Raw genomic sequence first — 17,753 nt, forward strand, 5'->3', positions numbered from 1 at the left:
TGTGGCTGGCCCGAAAGGAAATAATTTGGTATTTATTTACCTGTCTGAAAAATTGTGTGAAATGGATTGTGGCCATAGTGTAATTAAAAAAAACCACACACACACACACACACACACACACACACACACGCACAATGTGGCAAGCAGATAGCCTATTTTCATGGTGTATTATAGTAAAGAGATTTTCTTCTTTTTTCTTTCTAAAGGTTGAAGAACTGATTTTAATTTTTCACAATTGAGAAAAATTTTGGTAAAATAATGTCAATAGATTTCTACAGTATCTAGAAGAAGAAGAAGAAGAAGAAGAAGAAGAAGAAGAGAAGGGGGAGGGGGAGGAGGAGGAGGGAGGAGAAGGTAGAAGGAGAGGAGGAAGAAGGAGAGGAGGAAGAAGGAGAGGAAAAAGAAGAAGAAGAGGATGAAGAGGATAAGGAAGAAGAAAGGTCTGAAATCTATGACATTGGGTTCCACCTTTTGAAACTAGAAAACTAAAACAAATTAAACACAAACCAAGCAGAAGAAAGGAACTAATAAAGACAAAAATCACATGAAAGAAAGCAGAAAAACGATAGAGAATAATCAATGAAACCAAATGCTTTCAGGAGGTGAAAAAAAGGATAAATTTCTACCAAGACTGATCCCAAAATGAAGAGAAACAAGGGAAGTATTAACAATATATCAGAAATTAGTAATGTAACTAACATTACTGGAAATTCACAGATACTAAAAAAATAACAGAGTAATACTATGAACTTTATATAATTAATTTGACAACTCAGATGCAGTGGGTAAATTCCGTGAAAGACAGAAATTATCAAAGCTCAATCAAGAGTGAAGGGTGCCTGGCTGGCTCAGTTGGTAGAACATGTGACTCTTTTTTTTTTATATATGAAATTTATTGACAAATTGGTTTCCATACAACACCCAGTGCTCATCCCAAAAGGTGCCCTCCTCAATACCCATCACCCACCCTCCCCTCCCTCCCACCCCCCATCAACCCTCAGTTTGTTCTCAGTTTTTAACAGTCTCTTATGCTTTGGCTCTCTCCCACTCTAACCTCTTTTTTTTTTCCTTCCCCTCCCCCATGGGTTCCTGTTAAGTTTCTCAGGATCCACATAAGAGTGAAACCATATGGTATCTGTCTTTCTCTGTATGTCTTATTTCACTTAACATCACACTCTCCAGTTCCATCCACGTTGCTACAAAAGGCCATATTTCATTTTTTCTCATTGCCAGATAGTATTCCATTGTGTATATATACCACAATTTCTTTATCCATTCATCAGTTGATGGACATTTAGGCTCTTTCCATAATTTGGCTATTGTTGAGATGGCCAACTCATCTTTGACAAAGCAGGAAAGAACATCCAATGGAAAAAAGACAGCCTCTTTAACAAATGGTGCTGGGAGAACTGGACAGCAACATGCAGAATGTTGAAACTAGACCACTTTCTCACACCATTTACAAAAATAAACTCAAAATGGATAAAGGACCTAAATGTGAGACAGGAAACCATCAGAACATGTGACTTTTGATCTCTGGATGGTGAGTTCAAGCCCCATGTTCGGTGTAAAGATTACTGAAATGAAGTGAAATGAAATGAAATGAAGTAAAATGAAATGAAATGAAATGAAATGAAATAAAATAAATAAAATAAAATAAAGGAAAAAAGAACAGATAAACTAACTAACTCTATATGTATAAAAGAAACTAAAGTCTTAGATAAAGATCTTTCCACAGAAAACAATTCCAGGGCCAAGTAGCTACACTAGTAAATTCATCCAACATTTTAGGAAGAAATGTTATCTATTCTACACAAAGTCTCCCCCCAAAATGGAGAGGAGAAATATTTCTCACCTCATTCTATAAGGCTAGCATTACCTGAAACCAAAACTAGACAAAGATACTATAAGAAATAAAATTCTGTCATAAGCATGGGAGCACAATTTCTGAAGAAACCATCCACAAATCAAGTCTAACACTACATTAAAGAGGGGGGGTGTGTCAACATGGCAGAGAAGTAGGGGTACCTGAAATGACCACATCCCTCAAACACAGCAGTGAGGCAAGAAGATGTGGAAATCTAGGAATCCGGGCTACAGTGTGACACAAACATCTCCAGGGGCCCATGGGGACAACTTGCCAGGTCATGGAGATTTCTAATCTATTCTTTCTGCACCTCTTCTGTATCTCCTTCTTATTTTCCTTTCTCTCTCTCTCTCTCTCTCTCTCTCTTTCTCTCCCTCTCTTCCCTGCCTGGATTAAGTTGTATAGTTTCTCTGATTCTCTGCCTGGTCAATTTTTTGTCTTCTTCTCTTTTCCTTTGCCCCTGTCATTTCTCCCTTTGTATGAGATAAGGCATCTTCCATCACCCCCCCCCCAGTGTTTAAATTCTTTTCCAAGTTTACATTATGAACAAATCTAAGCACACCTGCTGGAATGGCCAACCCACCAATATGAGTAGGGAAATAAAGCAACCAGAGTCACAACAACAGAGAGCATGAAACACACTCCAAAGATACCTGTTGAAGGGCCAGTCCTGGATAGTATACGACCCCTTTTTAAAATAGTAGTGCTCACAGGTGCAGGACACATGACAACTAGGAAAACACATAAAGTACCGAACACTGAGGAAATGGAAGAATTCTCCTCAAAAGAAACTCCAGGAAGAAATGAGAGCTAGAGAATTGCTCAAAACAGATATAAACAATATATCGGTTCAAGAATTTAGAATAATAGGTGTAAGATTAACAGCTGAGCTTACAAAAAAGCATAGAAGTCAGCAGAGAATCTATTGCTGCAGGGATCAAGGAACTAAGAAATAGTCACAGCAATTAAGAAATACTGTAAATAAGATGCAAAATAAACTAGATGCAGTAACAGCAAAGAAGGAGGAAACAGAGGGGAGAATAAGTGACATAGAAGATGAAAGTATGGAAAATGATGAAGCCAAGAAAAAGGGTGATAAGAAAATATTAGACCATGAGGGGAGTATTAGAAAACTAAGTGATTCAATGAAATGTAATAATATCCGGATCATAAGAGTTCCAGTGTAAGAGAGAGAGAGAGAGAGACAGAGAAAAGGGCAGATGGTTTACTTGAACAAATTATAGGTGAGAACTTCCCTAATCTGGAGAAAAGGAAGCAGACATCCACATCCAGAAGGCACAGACAACTCTCTTCAGATTCAACAAGAATAGGTCTTCTCCACAGCATATCATAGTGAAACTGGCAAGTTACAAAGAGAAAAGAGATTCTGAAAGCAGCAAGGGACAAACGGGCCTTAACCTACAAGGGTAGACACATATGGGTACTAGCAGACCTGCCCGCTGAAACTTGGCAGGCCAGGAGGCGATGGTAGGAAAAAGTCCATGTGCTGAATAGGAAAATATGCTGCTAAGAATCCTTTCTCCAGCAAGGATGTCATTCAGAATAGAAGGAGAGATAGGCTTTCCCAGAAAACCAAAAACTACAAGAGCTCATGACCACTAAACCAGCCCTGCAGGAGATCCTAAGGAGACTCTGTGAGTGGAATGTTGTCAAGGCTACAAAGGACCAGAAACATCACCACAAGCATGAAAGCTCCAGACAACACAATGACATGAAATCCATATCTTTAAATAATCACTCTGAATGTGAAGGGACTAAATGCCCTTATCAAAACACATAGCGTATCTGAATGGATTAAAAAACAAACAAAATCCATCTATATGCTGTCTACAAGAGACTTATCTGAGACAGGAGGACACCATTAGATTGAAGGTTAGGGGATAGAGTACCATGTATTATGCTACTGGAAGTCAAAAGAAAGCTGGGGTAGCCATACTTAGATCCGACAAATGAGATTTTAAACCAAGACTCTAACAAGAGATGGCGAAGGGCATTATATCATAATTAAGGGATCTATCCATCAAGAAGAGCTAACAATTGTAAATGTTGGTGCCCCCAACTTGAGAGCCCCCAAACATATACATAGATTAATCACAAACCGAAGCATTCTTATTGATAATCATATGGAGATTGTAGGTGACTTAAATACTCCCTAACAACAATGGACAGATCACCTAGGCACAAAATCGGTAAAGAAACCAAGGCCCTGAATGATACGCTGGACCAGATGGATTTGACAGATCTGTTCAGAACTTTTCATCCAACAGCAGCAGAATACACATTCTTCTCGAGTGCACGTGGAACATTCTCCAAAACAGATCACACAGTGGGTCACAAAACAGCCCTCCATAAATATAAAAGAACTGAGATCACACCATGCATATTTTCAGATCACAACACTATGAAACTTGAAATCAAACAAAAGAAAAAGTTTGGGAAGCCTCTAAATGCATGGAGGTTGAAGAACATCCTACTGGAGAAAGAATGGGTCAACCAGACGATGAAAGCAAAAATTAAAAAAATATATATACAGGCAAATGAAAATGAAAACATGACAGTCCAACCCCTTCGGGATGCAGCAAAGGCAGCCCTAAAGGAAACATATCGCCATCCAGGCCTTTCTCAAGAAATAAGAACAATCCGAAATACAAAATCGAACCTCACACCTAAAGAAACTAGAAGAAGAACAGCAAAGAAACCCTACAACCATTAGAAGAAATAATAAAGATTAGAGCAGAAATAAACACTATAGAATCCAAAAGAAAACCCCGTAAAAACAAACAAACAAACAAACAAAATAGTAGAACAGCTCAATGAATCTAAGAGCTGTTTTTGTTTAAAGAATAAATAAACTTGATAACCCCCTAGCCAGCTTTCTCAAAAAGAAAAGAGAATCCAAATAGATAAAATCACGAATGAAAAAGGAGAGGTCACAATCAACACCGCAGAAATACAACTATTAGAGAATACTATAAAAATGTATATGCCAACAAACTGGACAACCTGGAAGAAATGGACACATACCTAGACAACCACACATTACCCAAACTCAAATGGGAAGAAATAGAAAATATGAACAGACCCATAACCAGCGAAGAAATTCAATCAGTTATCAAAAATCTCCCAACAAATATGAGTCCTGGGCAAGAAGTCTTCCCACGGGAATTCTACAAGACATTTATTTATTTATTTTTATTTTTTTTAAATTTTTTTTTCAACGTTTTTATTTTTAATTTTGGGACAGAGAGAGACAGAGCATGAACGGGCGAGGGGCAGAGAGAGAGGGAGACACAGAATCGGAAACAGGCTCCAGGCTCTGAGCTATCAGCCCAGAGCCCGACGCGGGGCTCGAACTCACAGACTGCGAGATCGTGACCTGGCTGAAGTCGGACGCTTAACCGACTGCGCCACCCAGGCGCCCCTCTACAAGACATTTAAAGCAGAGTTAATACCGATTCTTTTCCAGCTGTTGAACAAAGAAATGGAAGAAAAGCTTCCGGACTCTTTCTATGAAGCTAGCATTACCTTGAGACCCCACTAAAAAGGAGAATGACAGGCCAATATTCCTGACAAGCATGGATGTCAAAATTCTTAACAAGATACTGGCAAATCCAATTCGGCAGTATATGAAAGAATTCTTCACCATGATCAAGTGGGATTCATCCCTGGGCTACAGGGCTGGTTCAATATTCGCAAATCAATCAAAATGATACATCACCTTAATAGAAGAAAGGATACGGTCATTCATATGATCCTGTCAATAAATACAGAAATACATTTGACAAAATACAGCATCCTTTGTTAATAAGAAACCCTCAAGAAAGTTGGGATACAAGGAACATACCTTAACATCATAAAAGCCATATATGAGAAGCCTGCTGCAAATATCCTCAATGGGGAGAAACAGAGAACTTCCCCCCTACCCTGCCCGCCGAAGATAAGGAACACAAAAGGGACGTCCACTCTCACCAGTGTTGTTGAACATAGTGTTGGAAGGCCTAGCCTCAGCAATCATACAACAAAATGAAATAAAACACATCTAAATTGGCAAAGAAGTTAAACTTTCACTTTTCGCAGATGGCATGATACTCTACATGGAAAACCTGAAAGACTCCACCAAAAAGCTGCTCCAACTGATACATGAATTCAGCAAAGTCACAGGATACAAAATCAACACACAGAAATTGATTGCACTTCTATATACCAATAATGAAGCCACAGAAAGAGAAATCAAGAAACTGAGCTCATTTACAATTACACCAAGAACCATAAGATACCTAGGAATCAACCTAACCAAAGCTATAAGAGATTTTTATCCTGAAAACTATAGAAAACATATCAAAGAAATTAAAGAAGACACAAAGAAATGGAAAAACCTTCTATGCTCATGGACTGGAAGAAGAAATATTGCAAATATGTCGATAACGACCCAAAGCAATGTACACATTCAGTGCAATCCCAATCAACGTTGCACCGGCATTCTTCTCAGAGCTAGAACAAACAATCCTACAATTTGTATGGAACCACAAAAGATCCCAGATAGCCAAAGTAATGTTGAAAAAGAAAACCAAAGCTGGAGGCATCACAATCCCAGACGTTAGCCTCTACTACAAAGCTGCGATCATCAAGGGAGTATACTATCGGCACAAAAAGAGACACAAAGGCGAATGGCATAGAATAGAGAATCCAGAAATGGACCCACAAATGTATGGCCAACTAAACCTTGGCAAAGCAGGAAAGAGTATCCAATGGAAAAAAGATAGGCTCTTTCGCAAACGGTGCTGGGAGGGCTGGGTAGCAACATGCGGAAGAATGAAACAGGACCAGTTTCTTACACCGTGCATAAACTCAAAATGGATGAAAGACCTCAATGTGAGAGAGGAAACCATCAACACCCTAGAGGAGAACACAGGCCACAACCTCTTTGACCTTGGCTACAGCAACTTCTACTCAACACATCTCCGAAGGCAAGGGACATAAAAGCAAAATTGGGCTCTTGGGACCTCATCAAGGTAGAAAGCTTCTGCACTTCAAAGGAAACAATCCACAAAATTAAAAGGCACCAACGGAATGGGAGAAGATATCTGCACATGACATATCAGATAAAGGATTAGTACCCATACTCTAGAAAGAATTGGCCGAACTCAACACCTGAAAAACAAATAATCCAGGGAAGAAATGGGCAGAAGACATGAATAGACACTTTTCCAAAGAAGACATCCAGACGGCCAACAGGCACATGAAAGGATGTTCAACGTCGCTCATCATCAGGGAAATACAAATCAAAACCACATTGAGATACCACCTCACACCGGTCAGGGTAGATAAATTAACAACTCAGGAAACAACAGACATTGGTGAGGATGTGCAGAAATGGGAATTCTCTTGCACTGTCGGTGGGAATGCATGGTTGTTGCCGCTGCTCCGGAAAACAGTGTGGAGGTTTCTCAAAAAATTAAAAATAGAATTACCCGACAACCCAGCAATTGCACTACTAGGCATATATCCGAGGGATACAGGAGTGCTGATTCATAGGGGCACATGTGCCCCAACGTTTATACTATCAACAATCACCAAATTATGGAAAGAACCCAAATGTCCATCAACTGATGAATGGGTAAAGAAGATGTGGTTTATATATACAATGGATATTACTTGGCAATGAGAAAGAATGAAATCGTGCCACATGCAACAACATGGATGGAACTGGAGGGTACTATGTGAAGTGAAATAAGTCAGTCAGAGAAAAACAGATATCATATGTTTTCACTCATATGTGGATTTTGAGAAACTTAACAGAAGAACATGCGGGAATACAAGGGGGAAAATAGTTTCAAGCAGAGAGGGAGGCAAACCATAAGAAACTCTTAAATACAGAGAACAAACTGAAGGTTCATGGAGGGGTGGGGGAAAGGGAGAGTAGGTGATGGGCATTGAGGAGGGCACTTGTTGGGATGAGCACTGGGTGTGGTATGTAAGTAATGAATCATGGGAATATACTCCCAAAGCCAAGAGCACGATGTATACACTGTACGTTAGCTAACTTGACAATAAATTATATTTCATTAATTAATTAATTAATTAATTAATTAAACTACAGCCGTGTGTGTGTGTGTGGGGGGGAATCTCACAATACACTAAGGGATAACTTGTTGTTACCAAATGGGGTTTATCCCAGAAATGCAGAGTTGGTTTAAGATTCAAAAACCGTATCTATCTCCGTAGATAAAATATGTTCCTTGTCAAAATTCAACATCCATTCCTGATAAAAACTTTCGGCAATCCTGGAATACAAGGGAACTTCAATATGATGTAAAACAAAACAAGTCATGATAACTCTACAGCTAACGTTATATATAATGGTGAAAACCTGAATGCATTTCCTATAAGATCAGGAAGAAGACAGGAATGACATTCACTGAATGACTTCTTTTGTTCAGCACTGTACTAGCAGTTCTAGCCAATGGAATCAAACAAGATAAAGCAACAAAGGACATCCAGATAGAAAATGAAGTGAAACTGTCTCTATTAGGAATCACATGGTCACAAAATAGAAGTTGGCAAACTCCAGCCTATGGGCCACGTTACTTGTTTTGGTAAATTACATTTTATCAAAATACAGCCATGTCCATTAATTTATGCAGTATCTATTAGCTGCTCTTATAGTACAATGGAAAAGCTGATTAGTTGTGACGGAGAATGTATTGGCTACAAGTCTACAGTATTTACCATTGCTAGTAAAATAGTAGTTAAAAATGAATTTTTATGACCTTTGCTTATGTAGAAAATCTGACAGCATTAAGAAAAATGCTACTAGAATTAACAAATGAATTAATCATGGCACATGCATGACTCAGTCGGTTGAGTGTCTGTCTCTTGATTTCAGCTCAGGCTATGATCCCAGAGTCATGGGATGGAGCCCGATGTCAGGCTCGCACTGAACATGGAGACTACTTAAGATTCATTCTCTCTCTCTCTCTCTCTCTCTCTCTCTCTCTCTCTTTCTCTCTCTCGATCTCTCTCTCTCTCTCTGCCCCTCTCCCCTGCTCATGTACTCACTCTAATATTAAATATATCTATACATATAAATTTATCAAGGTTGGAGGATACACAATCATTACACAAAAATCAACTGAATTTCTATATATTAGCTATAAAGAATCAAAAATTAAAATGTCGGGGTATCTGGGTGGCTCAGTTGGTTAAGCACTGGGCTCAGGCTCAGGTCATGATCTCACAGTTGGTGAGTTCAAGCCCCACGTCGGGCTCTGTACTGATAGCTTGGAGCCTGGAGCCAACTTCAGATTCTGTCTACCTCTCTCTCCGCCCCTCCCCAACTCATGCTCTGTCTCTCTCTCAAGAGTAAACATTAAAAAAAAAATTAAATTTAAGATATATTATTTACAACTGCACTGAAAATAAAAAACAATCACAGTTAATATCATAAAAGACAGAAAGACCTATACATTAAACACTACAAAATATTACTGAGAAAATTTTAAAAGGCCTATATTAAGGGAGAGATATATACTCTGTTCAGGGGTTAAAAGATTCAATATTGTCAAGAAGTCAATTCTCCCCAAATAAATCTGTAGATTCAACATAATCTAAACTTAAATTCCAGAAGACCACCAGAGTTGGTTTTTGTTTGTTTGTTTGTTTAAGAAACAGACAAACTGATTCTAAAATTCACGTGGAAATGCAAAGGATCCAGAGTAGCGGAAGAACACTGAAAAGAACACAGCAAGACGACAAACACTACCTGATTTCAAAAATCCTTATAAACTGGCAGTGATTAAAACAGCATAATATTGGTACAAAGATGGACAAAGAGATCAATGAGACAGAATAGAGCCCATACTTAAACCCACACATATGTGGCCAACTGATTATGACAAAGGAACAATGGCATAAAGTGGAGAAAACACAGCCTTTTCAATAAATGGTGCTGGAACAACTAGATATCCATATGCAAAAGAATGAACTTGTATCCATACTCTGTATCACAAATAAAAAAGAATATAAAATGGGTCATAGATCTAAATGCAAGACCTAAAACTATAAAACTTCTAAAAGAAAGCATGAGATAAAAGCTTTGTGACCTTGTGCTATGCAAATATTTCTTAGATATGAAAACCAAAAGCAACAATCATACAAGAACAAACGAATGTGTAAACTGGACTTCACCAAAAAGAAAAACTGCTCTTCAAAAACACTGTTGAGAGAAGGAAAAGTCACAGAGTGGGAGAAGAAAAACCTTGCAAAAAAAAAAAGAGAAGTGAGAAAGGAACTGTATCTAGCTCTTTCCACCATCTTTCTGTGCCACCATCATGATGCATGTGAATGTCGTGGCAGATGCTCCCCAAAGCATAACAATACTGAAGAGAGAAGCACACTCCAGGTTCTTACTAGGCCATGCTCCAAAGACATTGTCCACTTTCTAACTGTGATGATGAAGCATGGTTACACTGGTGAATTTAAAATCATTGATGATCACAGAGTTGGGAAAATTGTTGTGAAACTCACAGGCAGGTTAAGCAAGCATGGAGTGACTGGCCCCAGAATTGATGGACAATGCAAAGATCTAGAAAAATGGCAGAATAATCTGCTCAGTTTGGTTTCATTCTACTGACCACCTCAGCTACAGTCATGGACCATGAAGAAGGAAGATGAAAACACACAGAAGGAGAAATCCTGGGATTCTTTTTCTAGGGATGTAATACATATGTGCAAATAAAATGCCTCAGTGGAAACAACAACAACAACAACAAAAACCACAAAAAAAAGAAAACAAAGAAGGAACTGTGTCTAGGATATACAAAGAATTCTGAAAACTCAACAACTAGGAAAACAAACAAATTTTTAAAACAACCAAAGACTTGGACAATTCAAAGAAGATACACAGATGGCAAACAAGCACATGAAAATATGCTCACCATCATCCATTATTAGGGAAATGTATATTGAAACCATAATGAGGTACATACTAAATATCCATCCGAATGGCTAGGATTTAAAAAGCTGACAATACTAAGTGTTCATGAATATGTATGTAGGAATTGGTGCTCTCACAGACTGCTGGTGGGAATGGAAAACCGTACAACTCCTTTAGAAAACAATTTGGCAGCTTCATAATAAGGGAATATGAAGGGACATGAGATTTTTAAGGGTGATGAATATGTTAATTGTCTGGATTATGGTTATCGTTTCATACGTGTAAACATATGTCAAAACTATCAAATGACACACTTCATATATGTGCAGTTTACCTAACTAAAGCTGTTGGAAACAAAAAGCTCTTTCACAGGAAGAACGTCTAAAACACTGGATAAGACACAGACGGAAAGAAGGATGTAAAACCATACAAGATGAAGCCAGAGGACTGTGGCCTTCAACCTAATAGCAATGAGAAGTAATAGCTACGTTTTAAGCAAGGGGTACCATGATGAAAGACACATTTCTTAAAACATATACTAATTATGGTTGCAGTGTAGACCAAGGTCCTGGGAGGTAGAATGGCAGGGAAAACAGTCCTGAGGTTATTTCAGTCATCTAGGAGAAAAATAATGACCTGACCTGGGTGAAGGCACAGAAGAGAAGCAGAGTTAACAAACACATTAGATGTGCCATTCCCACTAAGAAAGGTACAGTAGAAATGATGACTCTTTGGCTGAGAGGATACAATAGTGCTCCTTTTATTTTAATATAAACCATATTTCTGAGATGAGCAGCTCTATAATACAGCAGTGCTCTATGGTGCAGTAGTAGGCAAGGTGTGCACATATTACTACAGCAATATACGTAAAAAGACTTCCTACCTTTACAATCCATGCCAAGTTGTTCAATCAGCAACATGAAATTCTTAGAGTAAGGCAACTCACAATGCTCTGAAGCTGTTTCAGATGACTGAATGAAGTCGACAAGGTCATCCATAGAGGTAATTTGCTTTTTGACCTACCAATGAATAATACCATTTCAAAATGTCCCCCAAATATTTATAAACTATACTAGGTGTAGAGAAGTGATAAATAACCATCTTTTTGTAAAAGCAAAAACAGGGGCACCTCACTGGCTCAGTCGGTTGAGCATCCGACTCCATTTTGGCTCAGGTCATGACCTCAGGGTTCCTGAGTTTGAGTCCCACGTTGACCTCCACAATGACAGCATGGAGCTTGCTTGGGATTCTCTCTCCCCCTCTCCCTCGACCCCTCCCCCACTTGTGCGTGCTCTCTCACAAAATACATTTTAAAAATAAGTGAATGAACATTTAAAAGCGAAACCACAGAGACTTTTTAAAAGAACAGATTTTTATCAAAAAGACACTGTTATCCATAGCTAGTATTTCTAAGTAACTTTTTCACAGCAAATGACTCTACAACAAAGGAACATTTTCTATTTTTTCACTACATCTTCCATAAAGTAATTTTTTGCCACTGAACAATATTCCTAACAAATATGTATCAAAATGATATAATAAAATAAAAATAAAATAAATAATAAATAAAATAAAATTACATTGTCTCTTTTGCTTACCTTGTTCTTTTTCTTAGACATTTTCTTTGCAGGTCTGAAAAAAACCCAACAATTCTTTTCAGGCAAATATTAAATACTTAAAATACAAAGCATATCTAAACCTATTGTTTCTGATATAAAATCTCTGCATTTGAAACTAATTTTCCACAAAGGGGATTCAACAACAGAGTAACATTAAACAACATCGAAAACATACTACTGCTAATATTAACAAAAAGGATTAGGTGTATCCAGTTCTAGTATATGTGCTGCTGAAGCAAGCACAACAAAGTACTAACGTTAGGTAAAAACTAACAAAAGCAAAGGAAAATCCTAATGCTACTTGCATTATTTGATAGGAATGATACCATTGTTTGTGTTGTTGTCATTTTACTAAAAATAAGCTTTTACTGGCACTAAAACCTACTTGGAAGTGCAAGTTAACTCCCTATATGAAAGAACCCCTTTTTAACAATCATGATATTAACGTGTTGAAGACTCACTATGCAACTACTCTCTAGGCATTACTATGAGCACTTTACATGTCTTCAAGGTATTTGAAGCCCCACAACAATCCTATGAAGTAGGTTATTATATTAGGTATTTTACACAGGAAGAAAATGAGGCACAGAAAGTCGAAGTGACTTGCCCAAGAAGCCCTAATCGCTGGCCAAGAACAGACCCTGAATTCAAACCCAGGAATGTGCCTTCAAAGCATGTGTTTTATACTATGTGGTTAAAGTAATACTCCAGTGTTTCTAACTAATATGACAGCAAATGAATCTATATTATGATTCGATTTCTAGCTATAGTGATACATAACAATTTCTGAATCTTACACATTTTTTAAGAGACTTTATACTTGGCAAGATGGGAAATCTACTTTCAATAAACTAAAGATTTGCTTCTTCTAGAGAAGTTCCTTAACAGGCATTCATTCATTCATTCATTCATTCATTCATTCATTCCACTGTTTATTCCCACATTCAACACATACTTATTGAGCATACAATCTGTGTCAATGGCACTGTTGGTACTGGAAGCATGCTTTTGGTAATTTAGAGCTCTCTAGTCCAAAAGGAATAATCTGTTATGGATTACTAGTTTCTTTTCCAATTGTAAATAAACAAAATCTTCCCCTTTCCCCAGAACCTAAATAATATTAACTTAACAGAACCAGAAACTTTAAAGTCCCTAACAAAATCATAGCTATTTGTGATATTATCAAAGGCACTGGATATCTAAAAGCATCAAGGAAGGATTAGTTTTATTCAGAATGGCCTCAGTGCTTGCATACATTTATGATAAGGGTGTGTGTGTGTGTGTGTGTGTGTGTGTGTGTGTGTGTATACAAATATATACATATAGAACTTATACACATATACTTATATATACATATATAAGAAATTATACATATAATTTGTATATTATGCATATACATATACATATAATATGTATACTATACATATAATATACATATAATAAATATACATATACATACATACAAGAAATTATATAGCCATATATATATACATACTTGCATACATACATATATATTTTTAAATCTGCACATTCAATTGTATGAGAATACCCCATTGTGGAACCAATTCAGAATAAACCAACTTCTTTCACAAAATCACATGAAAAAGGGTACTAAAAACAATTACTATAATCTTTAAAAGATAATGTAATACAATCAACAAACTACCTAATGTTTGGAAACGCAAACAAAATTAAATTAACTAACCATGTCTATCTCTATTGATCATTTCCAACAGAATACATACTCTAAAAGCTCCCATCTTAAAATAAAAAGAGAAAGAAAATGCCTTTGCAATTCACATTCTTTTTCAGTTATCATCCATTTCTCTACTACCTTTCCCAATTAAAATGCTCTAAGGAGTTGTTTACACTTACTCACCTTCCATGCTTCCATGGTGACTACTGAAACTGCTCCTTGACAAAGTCACTTACCCTCATCACAACTTTTCAAGCAGTGTGTTTGATATGTTGAGTATTTCTTGCCTTAGCTTGGACCTACCTACACTACAGCATTTTATTTCCACAAAAGGTAATCACTGCTAAAATTTCTTCACAGGCACATAAAGAATTTATAGATTTTACCTGCTTTCATGCTGATCCTTTTCACTGAAATGGCTGCCATCATTCTTTTGTAGTGTACCACCAGTTAGGGAATCTGCCTTCTGCAACACTGGTGTGATTACAGATCCTTTTGATGTCCCTTTTTCATTTTCACCTTTCTTTAACTTCTTCATCTGTAAACCAGGTTCCCTCCTTTAAAAAAAAGCCATTAAAAAGCCATAAAAAGCCAATGTTTTCTAATAATTTTACTGAAAAAGAATAAAAAGACAATTTTCATCAAGTTCTGAATTTTACCCATCTGACTTAATTTGATTAATTCAGAGAACAGTGCTGAAGTACCAACCGTACAAAAGGAAATACTCATCTGTTGCTTCAAACACAGGTAAATATACAATTAGAATACAATGTGATTTGTAAGAACTGACATGTGAAAAGCTGTAAGTGAGGACGAGAAAGGCTTTACTGAAGAGGGAAAATAAACAGCAGAGGTCACCAGGGAAAGAAACGGGAGAAAACCATTTTCTTAGAGATTAGAATGTGAGCACAAAGATTACACAGATGGCATCTAGGTGCCTTGAAAGGAAAAACTATAAGCTTATAGGAACTTGGAAAAAAAAAACATAAAATACATGGAAGCAAGTAGTAAGAGATCAGTCAGGAAAGAAATTCTGAAGAACCTTGAAGGTTACACTAAAAAGTTAGAGTTCATTGCCTAAAGGCAGTGACTCTTAGACATGGGAGTAATAACTAGATGTGTGCTCTATTTTTGGGTTTGCTTTGAAATATAAGAACTCTTAATTTCAACAAAGTTTTAAAGTAGCATGAGGTCCATATAACATGAAAGAAGAAATCAAGGACATATCTTAGGGGAAAAACTACTTTTAAAATACCCGTATGTCAGAGCGATATCAGTATCATAGCTGAACAAGATGTACGTTGTTGCGTCTCCCCACCTACAACAAACTGGCATCTTATCCACCCATGGGCAAAACTGCCTTTGCAGGAGCTGTGAGAATCTAGCACTATATTCCAAGGGACCGAGGAAAAGTCTTGCCTACCCATGCATCAGGGAACAGGCAGACATACTACAGTCTAATCTGTGGACCTAGCAATAGCCCATAAAGTGCCTCCAGCCCCTCCCTCTCAGCCACATCGGGGAGTCCCTCGCTAGAAAACACTCTCTAAGATAATCACCCGTGGATGAGAGAGCCTTTTTGGAAAACCAGGTGTCCTGCAGAGAATTTCCAGCATCCCACTGGAGCAAAAAAATCAGGTGTGGACACACTGAAGAGGTAGTCATTAAAGACTGGAGGAGGTGACTGCTACTTCAAATGCAAAGACAGTAATGCAAAACTGCAAAGAACATAAAATATCAAGGAAATATGATACCATCAAAGGATCACAATAATCTTCCAGTAATCAATCAGAAACACAGGGAGATCTGTAATTTATTCAAAAGACAATTCAAAAATAGCAGTTTTAAGGAAACTCAGTGAGTTACAAGAAAAACACAAAAAGCCAATTCAATAAAATCAGAAAAACACACTATGAATAAAATGAGAAGCTTAACAAAGAGCTGGAAATAGTAAAAGCTAACTAAACAAAAATCCTGGAGCTGAAGAGTATAATGAAGGACATGAAAAAAGCAAGAGTGATCACTGACAGGAGATGGATCAAGCAAAAAAAAAAATGTGAATTGAAAGACAGGAACTCTCAGATTATCCAGTCAGCAGAGAACAAAGTCAAAAGAATGAAAAAGAGTGAGGAAAGACTATGTGACTACAAGTGAACCCTCATAAGGCTATTAGGAGTTTCTCAGCAGAAACCTTACATTCCAGGAGGCAGTGGGATTACATATTCAAAGTGCTAAGAGAAAAAAGACAACCAATCAAGAATACTTTACTCAGCAAAATTATCCTTCAGAAGTCAAATTGAATAAATACATTTGATACACCGCATTAACAGGATAAAAAAATCATATCATCATCCCAGCATGTGAGGAAAAAGCATTTGACAAAATTCAACATCTTTTCAGGGTAAAAACTCTCAACAAAGTGGATACTGAATTATCACACCTGGACATAATGAAGCCCAAGATGATAAGCCCATAGCCAACATCATATGCAGTGGTAAAAAACTGAAAGCTTTTACTCTAAGTTCAAGAACAAGGCAAAGTTGCCCACTTGACCACTCCTATTCAACTGGATAGAGGAAGTCCTAGCCAAAGCAGTCAGGCAAGAAAAGGAAATAAAAGGCATCCGCATCAGAAAAGAAGAAATAAAACTGTCTTTGTTTGCAGATGACATATTCTTATATATAGAAAATCCTGAAGATACCACCAAAAAGCTGTTCCAAGGATGAAGGATACAAAATCAACATTAAGATGCAGGGGTGCCTGGGTGGCTCAGTCAGTTAAGCTTCTGACTTCGGCTAAGTTCATGATCTTGTGGTTTGTGGTTCAAGCGCCCTATTGGGCTCTGTGCTGACAGTTCAGAGCCTGGAGCCTGCTTTGGATTCTCTCTCTCTCTCTCTCTCTCTCTCTGTCTCTCTCTCTCTACCCCTCCCCTGTTAACACTCTGTCTCTTTAGCCTCTACTACAAAGCTGTGATCATCAAGACAGTATGGTGTTGGCACAAAAACAGACACACAGACCAATGGAATAGAATAGAAACCCCAGAGGTGAACCCACAAATGTATGGCCAACTAACCATTGACAAAGCAGGAAAGAGTATCCCATGGGAAAAAGAAGACAGTCTCTTTCTTCTGGGAGAACTGGACAGCAACATGCAGAAGAATGAAACTAGACGACTTCTCTTACACCATACACACAAATAAACTCAAAATGGATGAAGGACCGGAATGTGAGACAGAAAACCATCAAAACCCTAGAGGAGAAAACAGGAAAAAAACCTCTTTGACCTCCGCTGCAGCAATTTCTTACTTGACACATCTCCAAAGGCAAGGGAATGGAAATCAAAAATGAACTATTGGGACCTCGTCAAGATTAAAAGCTTCTGCACTGCAAAGGAATCAATCAACAAAACCGAAAGGCAATAAAGAGAATGGGAGAAGATATTTGCAAATGACATATCGGATAAAGGAAGGGCTAATATCCAGAACCTGTAAAGAACTCACTAAACTCCACACCCACAAAACAAATAATCCAGGGAAGAAATGGGCAGAAGACATGAATAGACACTTTTCCAAAGAAGACATCCAGATGGACAACAGACACATGGAAAGATGCTCA

At 37.7% G+C, this 17,753-nt stretch overlaps 1 protein-coding gene across 1 annotated transcript in view; it reads right to left on the bottom strand.

Annotated features, from left to right (window-relative positions):
* Positions 1–17,753, bottom strand: part of LOC124507934 (ankyrin repeat domain-containing protein 26-like) — a 124,345-nt gene that overhangs the window by 51,013 nt on the left and 55,579 nt on the right. The window contains 3 exon segments of the mRNA XM_047074395.1: positions 11,707–11,842; positions 12,422–12,455; positions 14,525–14,695. Of these exon segments, the coding sequence (XP_046930351.1) occupies positions 11,707–11,842; positions 12,422–12,455; positions 14,525–14,695 (341 nt within the window).

Source organism: Lynx rufus, unplaced genomic scaffold (genome assembly GCF_022079265.1).
Source record: "Lynx rufus isolate CCGP_SWC_20201006 ecotype Redwood Valley unplaced genomic scaffold, mLynRuf1.p SCAF_12, whole genome shotgun sequence".
In the NCBI taxonomy this organism is placed as follows: domain Eukaryota; kingdom Metazoa; phylum Chordata; class Mammalia; order Carnivora; family Felidae; genus Lynx; species Lynx rufus.